Here is a 14950-nt window from a genome sequence, read left to right as displayed (position 1 = left end):
AGATATCTGATTACTTGGCAGGTAAAGTAGGCACAAGAATTAAAAAATAAAATAGGTTAAGAGGGAAAGATCAACATAGTAAGCAAATAGTAGGTGTTGCAGTTATCTTTAATTGTGCCATTCCACACTGGCAGATCATACTCAGTTGCTGCTTCTTTGAAAGCAGTCACAGCAAGGCATGCTACCTTACTCTGTAAGCTAATTGCATTATGAAAAACACTCTCTGCTTTATTTTGGTCTAAATCAGTGAGATCAGTGGAGGTGGATGGGGAAGAGAACCAATGCAGTTCCTCCAGGTACCCAGCAGATCCCTGTCAGATCTTAGTGGTCACTCGACTGCATGGGATGACCTCTCCGTGTACCTACCAAGGACAGAACTGGGCCACTCCACTTCCCTTCTCAGTGTTCCCTCACACAGCTCCTGGCTAGGAGGGCTGAAGTGCACTTAACTTTTAACAGAAAACTTGAGGCATCTGCCACTTGGCTTTGCTGTGCAAAAGCAGTTAAAATGCTTTTTTTGCAGCAGCCCTGCCAGTGGTGGGGTGCAGGCAGAAGCACAGTGTCTGGGTTTTGGAGGAAGGAGTAAGCTGATCTGGCATACACTGTGCCTGTCTTTGAGTCCATCGCCAGAATTATCTCCTGGTGTGACTGTAGTTGCATGCCTTTGGCTGCGGATTTATGGCTGAATCAGAAGAGCTGGAAACCACTGACTCTGGCCTTTGGAAAGCAAAATTGCTTTTGAGGTACAGTAAGCAATGTAGCTGAAGCTTGTAAGGAGAGTTCACAAATGTAGGACAGTGGACAGACTTTGTTGCCCTCCTAGCAAGCAGTTGGCTAAATCACAGACAGGACAGAGTCTTTTTCGCCTCTGTTTATTTTAAACATTTTTGTGGCAATAACATATGTGGAAAGGCACAGATTTTGGTTCTTCCTCTCATATGAACAAAAAGTCTTTGTGAGGGAAGAACATTTCATACACATGGCCAAAATACTTCCAAAAATTAAGAACTTCTGCAGAGGTCAAGATCTCCCTGCTTTTCTCCCTCTCTCCCTCTAGAAGACTGGTGGTTGAGATCAACGTGATTTAAGTAGGGATAGGAATACAAGAAAAGGTGCAGGCTGCTGGTAATACTCTGCAGTTTTCCTTTGAAAATTCAAACTCTATACAGGCAAAGGCACTCATTGGACTGCACTCATGTAATACCACCTATCCTCCATTGTTAGACACCTAATAGAGGTTAAAAATTGTTTTTGCTTACAGATGATGTTCTTGTAGTTTCAGAGGAGCTGGCATTGCTGCACTACATATTTAAATTTATTTTTATTCTTGTGCTAATTATATCTGTAGGAAAGATGGGAATGGGGCAGAATACTACCAAGGTTAGTGTCAAAAGACCAACATTTTCCAGGGATAGCACAGAGAAAACTTAAGTTGCCAGTATTTTATGATGTAAATTCAAACAAAGGGTGACCTAAATTACCTTTTATATTAGACAAATATTTCATTTGTAACTGGCTCTGAATATGAATTAGGGAAGTAATTTAAAATACCATCAGAAAGTATAGTTTTACTTAATAATTTCTAAAGTCTGAGTTCACATAGAGCTAAAAAGAAAATCACCTTGATATCCCAGTTGCATAATGTTCACTATTGTAATAGCATGGTTAATACAGGGAATGCAAGTTCCGTTCTTCAAGACAGGTTTTACTCGTTCTCAATGGCACTCACTGTCCCAAAATATTTGGTACTTCTTTTTCATACAACATGTAAAGTCACTGTCAAGTTAATACCATTCTTGTCCATGCATATCACTGAAGTTCATCCTAAAAAACCTTGCAGAATCTGCGCCATTTATTTTAAAGGAAAGATGCATATTTCCTTGGGAGTGTATTTCTGTGTTCTCAGTAAAATGTATGTAGCCTCTTAGGAGCTATATATTCTAAACCTCAAGAAATGAAGCCACTCAGGCTCTGCATCTGAAATTACGTAGGCAGTCACCCCACTATGTTGGAGGATATGCTTACTCACTGAAGTCAGAAGTCTACATTGTACCTTCATGATCTCACAGCCCTTTGCACTGTATAGGCCCAACCTCTATTCATACTTTAAAATATGCATATACTGCACTAAGGTCTGTCATTTAAAACAAAGTAAGATTGATAATTCTTGTGAAATGTATAAGCCAAATCAGTGTGATGAGTATATCTTGCCAGAAGGATTTCTGTTCATACATTTTAATTTAAACCTGCTAATACTGTCCATGAACTTTTTATAAATTGTGTGTTGTTCAGTCAGCTCATGACATGTTTGGTTTTTTTCAGACTATATTCGGTACACTTCTCCTTTACAGTTCTACTTCTTTCATTATAGGAAGCCCCATATGTTATGTTCAAGAAAAACCATGATACGTTTGAAGGGAATGACAAGTTTGAAGGATACTGTGTAGATCTGGCATCAGAAATTGCAAAACATATTGGTATCAAGTACAAAATTGCCATTGTTCCTGATGGAAAATATGGAGCAAGGGATCCAGAGACAAAAATCTGGAATGGGATGGTGGGAGAACTTGTTTATGGGGTAAGCATACCAATTTTTGAAGCAGGATTTAATTTACCATAGTATAAGTCATAAAAAAGGAACTATATGTGCATTTTAATTAATATTGGGGTCACAGAAAAGGAACATAATCTTGTTTCAGGTCTGTGAGTTATCACTTATTTTCAAGATAAAATTTAATATTTTCTTGCAAGTTCTACAATTTATTCAATTAGTACCTTGAAACATTTCAACGTCTATAGTTTGTATATCCCTTAAAAATTCATTAATGTTAGAGACCATCTATTCTTGACACACTGTAAAACTTGGTTGGGAAGAATATCACTCATTCATTCATTTTCCTGGAATGGTGGACAGATCTTTTTAAAAAGATGGGATTCTTGGTCTAGTTTGATAAATGAAAAATCCACCATCATATATATTAAACATAGGTAATAAACCACTACAGACAAGTACATAATTAGGCAATTCACAATGAAGACAGACTTTTAAGATGACCATCAATTATAAAATTTAAGATCAAACCTGGTAAGTTTAACAACTGAGAACATTATGTTATAGAGTGCTCTGGAGAAGGATTCTTCAGAATATCATAATAGTTAGCAATTCTGTTAACACATAAAGTTCCAATATTTAAAATAAAATAGCTCCAGCAGACCTAAATAAATATTTTCAGTATCTGGTGTTACCAAAAGTAGCAAAACTCAGAGCTGAGCTTGCTAATGACTACAGTTGCTAGTATCTGCACTGAGAACAGTTCAGAATTCTTAGAGAAATCTTTAATTTCAGTGTTGGAATAATAAAAAAAATTCTCAGACTACTCAGATGTCAATATTTCCACCCATGAATTCATAACATGCCTCAACCTCCTCATAAAAAATTCCTGCATACCAGTTGAACCATCCCCATTTTCACAACTCCATTGGCAGGTCAGGCCATACATTGCAAAGGCCTCATGGCTTTTGTAGCAGCTCCATTTCAGTTCCCTTCTGCTAGTTTAGCATAGCTGATAAATTCTCCATTAGCATCAGTTGAAGGGACTCTGCAGAATGAAACAGTCTCTGTACTGTAGGAGTGTGGGAAATGTTGCCCCAGAATTTCAGTGATCTCCCTTCCCCATTGGAATGGAAAGCTTATATCAGGTTCCCAAAATTCTCCATGTTCTTTGAAGTTCGTGAAGGAGCCAACTTCAATTCTGTCTTTAAAGAGTAGAAACACCAAATGTCACCAAGCATGTATATCTACTTCAGTGTCTTGAGAGCAGCTCAATTCTTAAGATAGTAAAAGATACAGATTTTTCAGAATTATTTTATCATGTATGGAGGTTATTCCTTTTCTAGCTTTTAATTGCAAGAGCAAACCCATGGACATCAATGGCCAAGCACTGTTTCACACTAGAATGTTTTTTTTCAATTATCCAAGAAATGTTACTATTTATGAGAAATCTCTTGTTCATATGTACTGTTTCAGTGGCCTATTATCTAGTTGAAAATTATAGAGGAAACTTGATATTACACTTTCATTTTCTGTTTGTATGGGGTATTCTTTTTCTTGTTTTATCTTAAAAAAATTTACCTCATCAATCCTAAATTGCCCTAGAACTAGACTGAAATAAAAAGTGTTGTAAGGAAGCTCACACAGATGTGCCAACACCTACAGCTTTTAACAGAGCTGAAAGCAGTACAGTTCACAGGCATGAGGTACCTGTTGCAAATTACCGATATGAAGAAGGCCAACCTAGCATACAAGGCCAACATTTCATTTTTTGTAATGGAAAAGAGTGAGGAGGAGGCTTTTCCAGCTATCTGTTTAGGATGTCCACAGTCTTTGCAATTCTGGGATTAGGCCCTGGGAATGAGCTGCAGCGAAGTTCTTGGAGCAGCTTTTTTACTGAAGTCAGCTGCTGCCCAGGACATTTACCCCATTGTCATAAGGCTCCCTGGGGCTGTATCGATCCTGGTGTATCAGTGGCACCAGGGCATGTCCCTGTACTTCAGAATTTGCCTGATTAATCTGCTAAATTTCAAGCATGGTCTCCAGTACATTTTTGGCCCATAATTACTGTCCAAAACAATTCCTGAGCCCAGCTGGACACCAGGATAGAGCAGACACCTTTCCCTACATGCAGCTTGAACGAGGCCACGCAGGTTGAGAGGTCAGGTGGCTTTGACGGCAGCGACGCGGCCTGTCCAGTGCCGCTGGGCCTTAAGGCCGAGAGCTACACCAGGCATGCTTAGTGTACTTCTACAGGTGTAGCTTTGAAGGAAATTGTTCTTTCTGCTACTTACAAAGTTTTCTGCTAAGGATTTCCACAGGGAATCCATCAAGAGCATCCTCCCTGCAAATTCCCTGAGTCCTTGCCAGACAATTTACAGAGCATCAGGTTCCCAGGCCTAGGAGAAAACAGAAAAATCAGTCAGGCAGAGACTTTGCTGCAAAGCTCTGCTAGAAGAAGAGTATGTTCATCTTCTCTGATAGATCCCCTAATCATAAACACAAACAGTCTGAGTAGTTGGCTGTATTTCAAGCAAGGCTTTTTATTTGCAGCCAGGACTGGGAGAGAATTTGCAACTGAATTAGCAAGTTGACGAGATGATCTGTTTGGGAAACATTTTAGAGCTTTTAATTCCCAACCATGTTAATGGATTAACAGACAGTTTTGCTCTGGCCAGTGAGATTGGACTCTTTCTATACAACACAAAAGATTCCTCCGCTCTCTTGCTCTTACCCTCCTACCCCAAAGCCCCTTGGCCCTATCCTTACTACTGAGAATTTTATTCCATGTTCCTTTAAGACCTGTATGCACCAGAGGTTGTTCTGGTACCTGGACACTCATGAGCTGCACAGAGCAGGGTAGTCATTTCCTTGAACTCCATGGCTGATTTTTCCATCATGTCCCATATAAAATGCTATGGGGTACAGTTTTGCTAAGATTGTACAGAATGTCACGTGGGGATGGTTGCTTCTTTTCCTCTATTGATTTTAGCACATTATTAAAAACTATGAGGAAATTTTGGTCATTTGTCCCTGATGAATCCACATGCATGCATTGGACCATAGGGATTCTGTTTGCCTTGATATCTAGCTCACAGAAGAAATTCTGGCTGGAGATGAAATCCATTAAGCACATGTAACAGGTGTTTCCAAATTCACTAGCAGTCAGCTCCAATTAAATATTCATTCTCCTGACACAGAATGCTTTTCTTTCACTGCTTAACACAAAAGGTCACAACTCATTTCTGTTTGAAATCTCAGAAGCCATGAGCTTCTGAGATTAAAATCTGTTTCTGCATGATTTTTTCTCAGATAGCATTTCTACCTTCACAATACGTGTACCAAGCATAAATTTTATTCTCAACATTATAATAATTATATATTCCGGAAAAGAAAATGTCTCTCTCCATCAGAATCAATCTTGCCTCTTTCTGTAATACTGGAAGGATCCAGAATGCATCTGTACTTGGTAATGGTGGAGCCTTGATTGAAATGCTGTTACAGATGCAGTTATTTAACTGTGAAGTATCATTAGTCTTTGTCAAAACAGATTTCAATGGCAACAAAATCATTAATTGTTTTTGCACCATAGTTATATTGTTAATCATTTAAATCCATAATTATATGGTGTATGTTAACTGGGCAAAGCACATAATTATCATGCACAGCTATTTTCATTATTTAGCTTTTGCAATGAAGAGTTTATGTAGGCTTTACGTGGCACACAATAGTCATACAAAAATAATAATATGATCAGTCTGGGGGGCTGTAGTTTCTCCAATTATTTTTTTGGCATTTAATTATTTCCCAGCTATATATTTTCCTTTTAGATTTCTTGGCATAAAATTGATTTATCTAAATTATGAATTATCTGATACTACGTCACTATTGTAAAAAAATGGGCTAAGTTCCTGTTTCTCCTCTTTAACTCCTTCAAGTACTGTAGGCAGCAGTTTTGATCATGTTCAAGTCCTGCATACCCTCTTTGAGCATTTAAATTTTGCACAATAAATCCTCTCCAGTATTTCACATATAATATGCAATGTACTAAGTAGGTATTCAAAACCTCCTCAATTCACACTAACTTGGGGAAGTCACTTTTCCAGCTCACACTGTGAAAACTAACAACCCCCAGGAATCTGTTTTAACCCCAGTAGAAATCTGCAGACACAAAAAAAACCCTGTTAGCCTACACCTTTGAAGACCAGTGACTAGGTCTGTCATTTACACTGTGTTAATGAAGACACCACTATATGACAAACACAGAGAGGATTGGCAGGAATAGATTACAGTTGCCATGAGTCTTTTGCTTAATCAAAGGACTCCACATTAGGCATTCTCAATAATTAAAATTCAGAAATGCAAAAGATGTTGACTTTAAAGAAGGAAACCATTCTTCTGGAGAAAAGCTACTTCTGAGTAAGATGAAAAAAAATATGCAGAAAAGCCAGTAGCTCAAACCATCCTGCAGTCTTTAGACTACAGAAATTAAGTTTACTTTCTAATTTTCAGGCTAGTTGAAATATTGATATTGATATTTTTATATTTTAGACATGTTACCCTTCTCAAAGAATAGCTGTTTTCATAAAACATCTGTTTCAGCCTGATTTAGATAATCACAAGGGATTAAGAAGCCAAATTTTTTAAAAATGCCTTGTATAACAAAATGTAAATTAAAATTCAGAGAATTAGCAGTGATATCATAATGTTTACCTGAGACATTAGCACCAGAGATAATTTCTGATACCTTTGCAAAATTATGACTTCCGATGCATTGCTTAAAATGTAATATCTTTATATAAAATTTTGGAAAGTGTTTACATCACAGCTATTTCAGAATGACAGATATAATCTGATGATTAATATACAGCCATCTTAATACAAATGTGCATTTTTGGGCCATTGAATGAGTCAATTTTTTTGAATTATTTACAATTGCAAAGTTCTCAAAATAGGTTTAATTTTTAACCACCCAATATTGGTTGAAAATAAAACTTATATATGGCTCGATATGAATTAGCATATAAAATAGAAACCACAAATTAATTTAAATGCATTTACCTGTTTCAAAGTTGTAACATGACAAATAAGCTCCTTTTCAATATTTTCTTTGGCATACAAGCTATTTACATAACACTGGATTAAACTATTTGAGCACATCCTTATTTTTCAGCATGTTTTAACCTCATTGAAACCTCAAAGTGTTCACAAAATACAGTTACTCTCCTGAGCCCATAAGCTGTATAGAAGTCCACACTGGTCACAGAGCACAGGCTCTGCTCTCTGGCTGTACCTGGGCACAGCCCCATGGTGATGAGCAGGACACAGGTTTCAGCAGCTCTTGCATCTGTTCCCCTCTCAGGGATGCATCCTTTGCCCCAAAGTCCCCACACAATTCCCATCTGAAGCACTGCTGCAGTGACAGCTTTAGTGTAAAAGGCAAGGCTAGGCAAGGAACAAATCCTAATGTAGTGTAGCGTCCCTAAAGAGAAGAGCAATGCATTACTTTAGCTACAATATTTTATGGTGCATACAGACATCATTGTTAGCAGCCATAATCACCTCCATCAATAATGATTCATTCAAGATTGGCATCGTCATCCAAAAAACATGTTAGAAATACATTTTAAAAATATTCCTGACACTAGTGGGAATGGATTCAGCACACATTTTATCCTTTTAGCTCATAATTTTGCACACCTATTTCCTGTATACTTGCCATTTTTTGCTGTTGAAAACCTAATTCAATCTTATTAGGCTATATGTCCCTTGAGACAGCTCTGTGCAGTTTGGTGAAATCACAGCAACAGTAAACCACTTTAGCAGCCTCATGCCAATTGGAGCTTTTTTGAGTCTACGAACTGCTTTACCTCAAAATATTATTATGTCTTACCAAAATACAGCAATTAAAAAGTGTCTATACATTCAGTGACAATAAGGTCATTCTCATTTTCCATTCTTTCTTGAATTCCTTTATTTAAATCTAAATTAATGCCTAAAATGATCTTCCTATACTGCTGTTCACCTCTACAAGATTTGCACAAAAATTAAGTATAATTCTGTAAAATAAAAACCTGCAATGTGTATGTTTTAGTGAAATCATATTGAGTAAATGCAGTGTGATAGAACGAAAGAGAAAAATGCTACAAAGAGCATTTAAGCCGTGGTGTCCTGCTGATGTTAATAACATACTTTTGGAATTAGCTGCTTACCAAGTGTATAAGCACACATCAATTAATCTATACATCTATATTTCTTTTTTCTTTATAGAAAGCAGAGATTGCTGTTGCGCCTCTGACCATCACTTTGGTACGAGAAGAGGTCATTGATTTTTCTAAGCCTTTTATGAGTTTGGGGATATCCATTATGATCAAAAAGCCCCAGAAATCTAAACCAGGAGTGTTTTCCTTCTTGGACCCTTTGGCGTATGAGATCTGGATGTGCATAGTCTTTGCCTACATTGGTGTCAGTGTGGTCCTGTTCCTAGTTAGCAGGTTTAGTCCATATGAGTGGCACACAGAAGAACCAGAGGATGGGAAAGAAGGACCCAGTGATCAGCCTCCCAATGAGTTTGGCATATTCAACAGCCTCTGGTTTTCCCTGGGTGCCTTTATGCAACAAGGATGTGATATTTCCCCAAGGTTTGTGTCAAATCTTTTTACATTTGCATTTTGTCTTCAACACTGAAGCATAAAACTTTCTTTCATTAATTTTACTGGCAGTGTTTTGAAGTCCATTCTTCAACCTTTTTCTTTTTTTTTTTCTTTTTATTTTTTAATAGCCATGATAACAGCAACAGATAATCTACTTGAAATTTCAGTCATTACTATTATTTTCCCAGTGTCAATGTGCATAAACCCCAAATAGCTGTCAGAAATAGCACGTTCACACAGGGGAAATTCCACTGGGTTGACTTCTGACTGTGTTGTTGTTAGATTAGTTCCATTGTGTTGCAATCATGAAATGCACACAGTTGTGCTGAATATCTGCCTTGCATCAAGAAATGTCCCGCTTCTGTTTCACGTTCTACAATGCTGCTTCACAAATATTGCTGTCTGTGATAGACAATATTTGACTGTTTCTGACAAGCCACTCTGTGTTGCTTTTACAGCAACAGAGGACGTGCCTCAGATATACTACATGTTTTGTTCTATAGTACATGATTAGTCCTATAATATATGATAATCTAGTAAATGATTAGTGTAATACATGCAGTCCTGAATTTCTCAACATTTTATGAAGTTAGTGGGCAGTAACTAAAACTTTTTAATTAAATATTATGACCCAGTCTTTCAAACTTAAAGGATTCATTTTAGCCATTTGCAGTGAAATTTTGAATGTTCAGCATTGGCCTAATCCTTCTATTATTGAAGTTAGTAATAAAACTGGTGCTGATTAAGAGTGGATGTGCCTTGCTCCTCAACAACCTTCTCATCAAATTGCAGGTATTGAAAAGGAAAGTACAAGTTTTTATTTAACAGAAATGTCTGTTCTATCAAAAAATTCTTGCTTCCTAAAGAAGAAAAATGTGAATATTCAATGAATGATTGCAGTGGCTTGTGGAATTTTTGAGAAGTTTGGGTGACAGGAATATGTTAATCCTAAAACCAACATAATCCATATGCAAAGCCTTTTGCATTTTTTTTTTAAAGAGGAAACAGAAAAAGCTACTGATTTTCAGCTACTATGCTTTACTTTTGTCTCCAAAAAGAGATTACCAACCCAGTATCTTTTGACACTTTTTTTCCTATTTTTAGGCATGTCCTGAAATAATAGGAACACTGAGATTACTGCCCAAGAGGATTTAAACTTCTGTGTATGTGTGATACACATTGGTACAGTGGACTACACTGTAGACATTAAGTTTCTAGAGTAGAAGCATCTATTAAGATTTAAAATGCAAATGATCTTCCTCCCATTGATTGTTGCTTAATGACAAATGTTCAGCAATAATGGTGCCTTCACTCTCTCTCTCTCTCTCTCACTTTTCGTGGCTCAAGAGACAGGAAAATGTGCATTATCTTATTCATGTTTAGATCCCTCTCAGGTCGCATTGTCGGAGGTGTCTGGTGGTTCTTCACGCTCATCATTATTTCATCCTACACTGCTAACCTCGCTGCTTTCTTGACTGTTGAGAGAATGGTCTCCCCCATAGAGAGTGCAGAAGACCTTGCCAAACAAACCGAAATTGCTTACGGGACACTGGACTCAGGGTCAACCAAAGAGTTCTTCAGAGTAAGTTGGCACGTCCATTAGAGCAGCTATCCCTACCAACCACTCTTTTAAGATGCTTGGAAATGTGAAACAATGTGACTTTGCAATTATATGCAGTATGGTTTTGTAACTCCTGAAATGCTTTAGCTACATTTTTACCCCCACAAGACCATTTGTTGGAGTTTTCAGTTTTTTAATCTGTGGAAAGCTTATTGATCCTGTCAAAAAAAAAAAAAAGAGATGCAAAAGAGATGCCTGGGGGGATACTGAAGCAAGTGATAATTAAAGCAGCATTGCACTATTGATTCATGTGAGGCTACAGTACTGAAGTGATGTGCAACATTGAAAGCCTATGATGGTAAAGTGGAGTCTTGCAGGTTTTGTTTCTGCTTATGGATTTGGCTGTGTGCATTTTGCTTTAGGGTCTTGGGTGGTGGGCAGGAAATGCATTTTTTAATTTGCTGACTTTCAGATGAATAATAAAGAGAAAATTTAACTCGAGGGGATGTGGTTGGAGCATTAGGAAACAGGATAAATAGCCATTCATATGCCTGTGCTATCTCTATTGATTACTTCATTGTCATTTGCTTTCCTGCATTAGTGTGGTTGGTATGTAATCCTCATCATTTGCCAGCTGGAAAGCAGGGAGCTTGGACACATCACAGGCAGCACATAATAAACAGTCCTTCCTGCTTTATTTCATGACTCCAGCAGATGAAAGTTAAGCTCAGCTGACTGAAGTGAGTTTTGAGTTTAAACACAGCTCTGAATAAATGCTGTGAGCCAGTAACCCTTCCTTGAAAATTTCACAGCTAATTAGGTCATTATTTAGCTGAAATGTGAAGAATAAGGGATTTTTAGAGGTCAGGAAGATGGAATGAAAATTTCTTCTAATTGCCTAATTGAAAGGAATTCTGTTAGGTACTCACACGCACCTTCACTGTTTCCAATTTGGCCAAACTGAACTCAGTAAACCATTAAGAAAATTTTCAGTGCCATTTGGAAACTGTAGACAATATCCATTCAAAGACAGTGTCTCAAGTGAAATAACCTTTTTATTGCAACAACTATCCCCGTAGAAGTGCTTGTAAATCTGTTCTATTAGCTGCAGAAAGATGATTTATAAGATATAGATTTCACTTAACAAACACAGTGATTGGACCTTCACATCATGAAACTGCTCAAGGAGTTCAGTTTAACCCAGTTTTCTAGAATTCTTCTGTAGACACTGGAGAAAGAAAAGCAGCCCTGTGCATCCTGTGTGAGATGTGTGGGTTATGACGAAATAAAGCACACATTTAAGTACCTGCCTCTTTACTTGAACTCTAGAAGGATCCAGCTGAAATGGCTATGGTGACTGGTACCTCAACTGTTCACTAAAAGGTTTCTAACTACCCCTGTCTTACTGTTTTTTTAATGAGTACAGTCCCTCCTACCAATTGTTTATATTCACCTATGTTTCACCCATAAACACATTTTTAGTTCTTTTTGTGGAAAGTTAGATATTTTATTCTTGGAACTCAAGTTTCAGTTTACCCTAAGTTGAGGTGGTAACCACAATATATGGGTACAAATAGATCTTTCTACTAGAATGAAACTGTGATGATACTTTAAACATGGTGCTGATGGTCAGCCAGATTTATGTAACTTTGCATTTATTAATTTGTTGCATTTTTAAGAGTATCTAGTGCTTGCAAATTTGTTAGGTGAGGGTATGCAAAAATTAATTCCCAAAGAAATAGTAAAGAATGAAGGACTGGAATTGTTTTCTTAAGACTTTCAAAATACGTATACAAGCCATTGTATTGAAGTAATGAGATCAGGTATTTTGATGTAGAAACACTATTGGTCATAAAAATTTCATCATTCTTTTAAATCATTGTGTAAACACAGAAACTCTTTCAATATTTTATGCAAGTTCTCGTTTTAAAGAGAAGATACTATGATGGAGTGAAGTGTCTAAGGTGACAGCCCTTTTTTCACTTCAGTCTTAAAGGGCTAAGAGAAAAAAGAAGGAAAATCAATGTTGCTCTTTTTATTTTTTCTTTTGTTTCGAAGTACAGAGGGAAACTTTAACTACAAATACTAAATACTATTGCATATGCAAAATGTGCAGCTTAATAAAAATTTAAACTGTGTTGATCATTTTCTTTAAAATGGTGCAGTTGAGGCCCTGCTTTCAAATTATTTCTCTCTCACAATATAGTGATTCTTAATGATACTTTATGTACCATTTCTAAAGATATTTTTTCACAAAACAGGGAGAAAGATAAAATATTAACAAACAAAAGCTGTTTTCAAAATACATAAATTAAGACCTAGCCTGAAACAATAGTACAAGAAGATTGTGTGCCAAGTTGAACATTTTGTGGGTTTGGAAGCAATTCACTTCTTGGTATTAGAATCACGTGTAACTTTTCTGTCAATGGTGATTATCTGGCTGAAGATGAGCCTTCAGGACATTTTCTCATCATTTTGTCATTTCTGATCAAAATGTCAGAAATGCTGAACACCTCTTCAGCCTGTTTTAAATCTGGATTGAAAGCAGAAAAGGGAAAGTCATTTTAAAGCCAACATAAAGAAAAAGAGGAACTTTGATACTGTTAGCAGTTATATACTCCTATTTTCTGGTTTACATGCAGTCAGAGTTGTATTTTCCAGGCAGACTGCTCAAGAGGGAAAGTAGTTAGCTTTAGCAGTTCTACTCAGAAGAGCCCGAAATTAAAATTATCCCAGCTGGGCTGACTGCAGGGAAAGCTGCAATGTTTTCTCATATGATAATAAAAAATACTTATTATTTCATTCTTCAGTTTTCACTCTGAGTTGACATGTAAAAATTGAATGCAAGCAAATGAAAGTTTGGGAGAAGAAAATGTTAGAGAGCAGCTACTTTGTTAGACTTTCCATATTTTTCTATTTTCATAGGCAAAGGAGACTAGATGCTAAAAGAAAAAAATAATTAAATGCAGCCTTTTCCAATTGATGTAGAGCAGTGTTTCCTGTTACTAATCAAGCTATTTTATGTGCTGCATAAAGTTATAAATGAAAGTGAACTATTATATGGTTCCTTTTTAAAGAAATAGATGTAATGGATGTTAAGATGAGAGAAATGTTTGGAAGTGAAGGCAGACAAAGGCAAGAAAATATTCTTGAAATTATGACTGATTTATTACTACACTCTTTCCATTTTTTTCTTTCTGTAAATTTAAATCCATGTAATTACATCAGTGTAAAGCAAAAATAATGCATTGGTGGCTTAGTTTATGCTCTGCTCCCAGCCACTATTATGTAAATATAAAATAGCTGTGACTATAGTGAAAAGAAAGGGTGACAAGTCAGGATGTGATTATGGACATACACAGCTGTTGTTGATTCAAATGTTATTATATTTGACAGAAAGATAAAATTATGCATACAGACAAACTAAAAAAGGAAAGCATAATTTATGATGTTCTGCTATATGGCATTTTTATTGAACAGTTTTAGTTAAATGCCACTTATTTTCAGGATAGACTTAGGTCCCTTGCAAATTATTTTCTAAGAAATAGTAGAGTCATTCAGTAATTGGTAAAAAGAAGTGCTTCAGGGAAATTACTCTCAGATATAAAAAAGGCTCAGTTCCAGGCTTCTTAAAGCCATTTTTAATTTATTTAATACTAAGATTATAGGATTTAGTATTTGTTTAAACAATCTAAGGCCCTTTGTTCTGGGGCTTTTGAATAATGAATATTTTCCTGGAGTACTCAGCACAGTGTAGGAACAGGCTCATGGACCAAATCTTGCTTAGCTAGAAACTCCTCTTGACTCAAATAAAAGCTGACTTGAGCATTAGGGTAAAAAGTCCTTTTTGCAGCATACATAGGGGAAGACAAGTGCCATCTGTTATTATAAGAACAGTGTGTAGTGTTCAGCTGACACACTGCTGGTTTGCATGTATGTATTCCTGTTGCTGGAGGAAGCAAATGAGTTGTTGGGTGAATCTAATGAGCATGGGAAACTTCTCAGCCTGACATCATTTCCTTCCTTTCTTTTAGTGAAATTTTTTATTTGCTTTAATTTTTTATGAAGAAGTTTTATTTTTTGCTTAAGTATTTACCTGTAGTTACTCCATGCATTCTCGGACAGGAAAATTTCCAACTAATGCACTCTAAGCCATGAATTGTGTGCCTTCTTTGAGAAAGATAT

The 14950-nt window shown here is 36.6% G+C and overlaps 1 protein-coding gene across 9 annotated transcripts in view; it reads left to right on the top strand.

The window, feature by feature from the left end:
- Positions 1-14950, top strand: part of GRIA4 (glutamate ionotropic receptor AMPA type subunit 4) — a 216376-nt gene that overhangs the window by 157618 nt on the left and 43808 nt on the right. For all 9 annotated transcript variants that reach the window (XR_010441041.1, XM_064718367.1, XM_064718359.1 and 6 more), the window contains exons 10-12: positions 2372-2578; positions 8822-9192; positions 10588-10786. Coding sequence is in view for 8 of the 9 variants with exons in the window: in XM_064718367.1 (XP_064574437.1) it covers positions 2372-2578; positions 8822-9192; positions 10588-10786 (777 nt within the window). In the remaining variant the exon portion in view is untranslated. The remainder of the gene's footprint in view (positions 1-2371; positions 2579-8821; positions 9193-10587; positions 10787-14950) is intronic.

This window comes from Zonotrichia leucophrys, chromosome 1, assembly GCF_028769735.1.
Source record: "Zonotrichia leucophrys gambelii isolate GWCS_2022_RI chromosome 1, RI_Zleu_2.0, whole genome shotgun sequence".
Classification (NCBI taxonomy): Eukaryota; Metazoa; Chordata; class Aves; order Passeriformes; family Passerellidae; genus Zonotrichia; species Zonotrichia leucophrys.
Note: the sequence above shows the minus strand (reverse complement) of the source record. Positions and strands in the feature narration are given on the sequence as shown.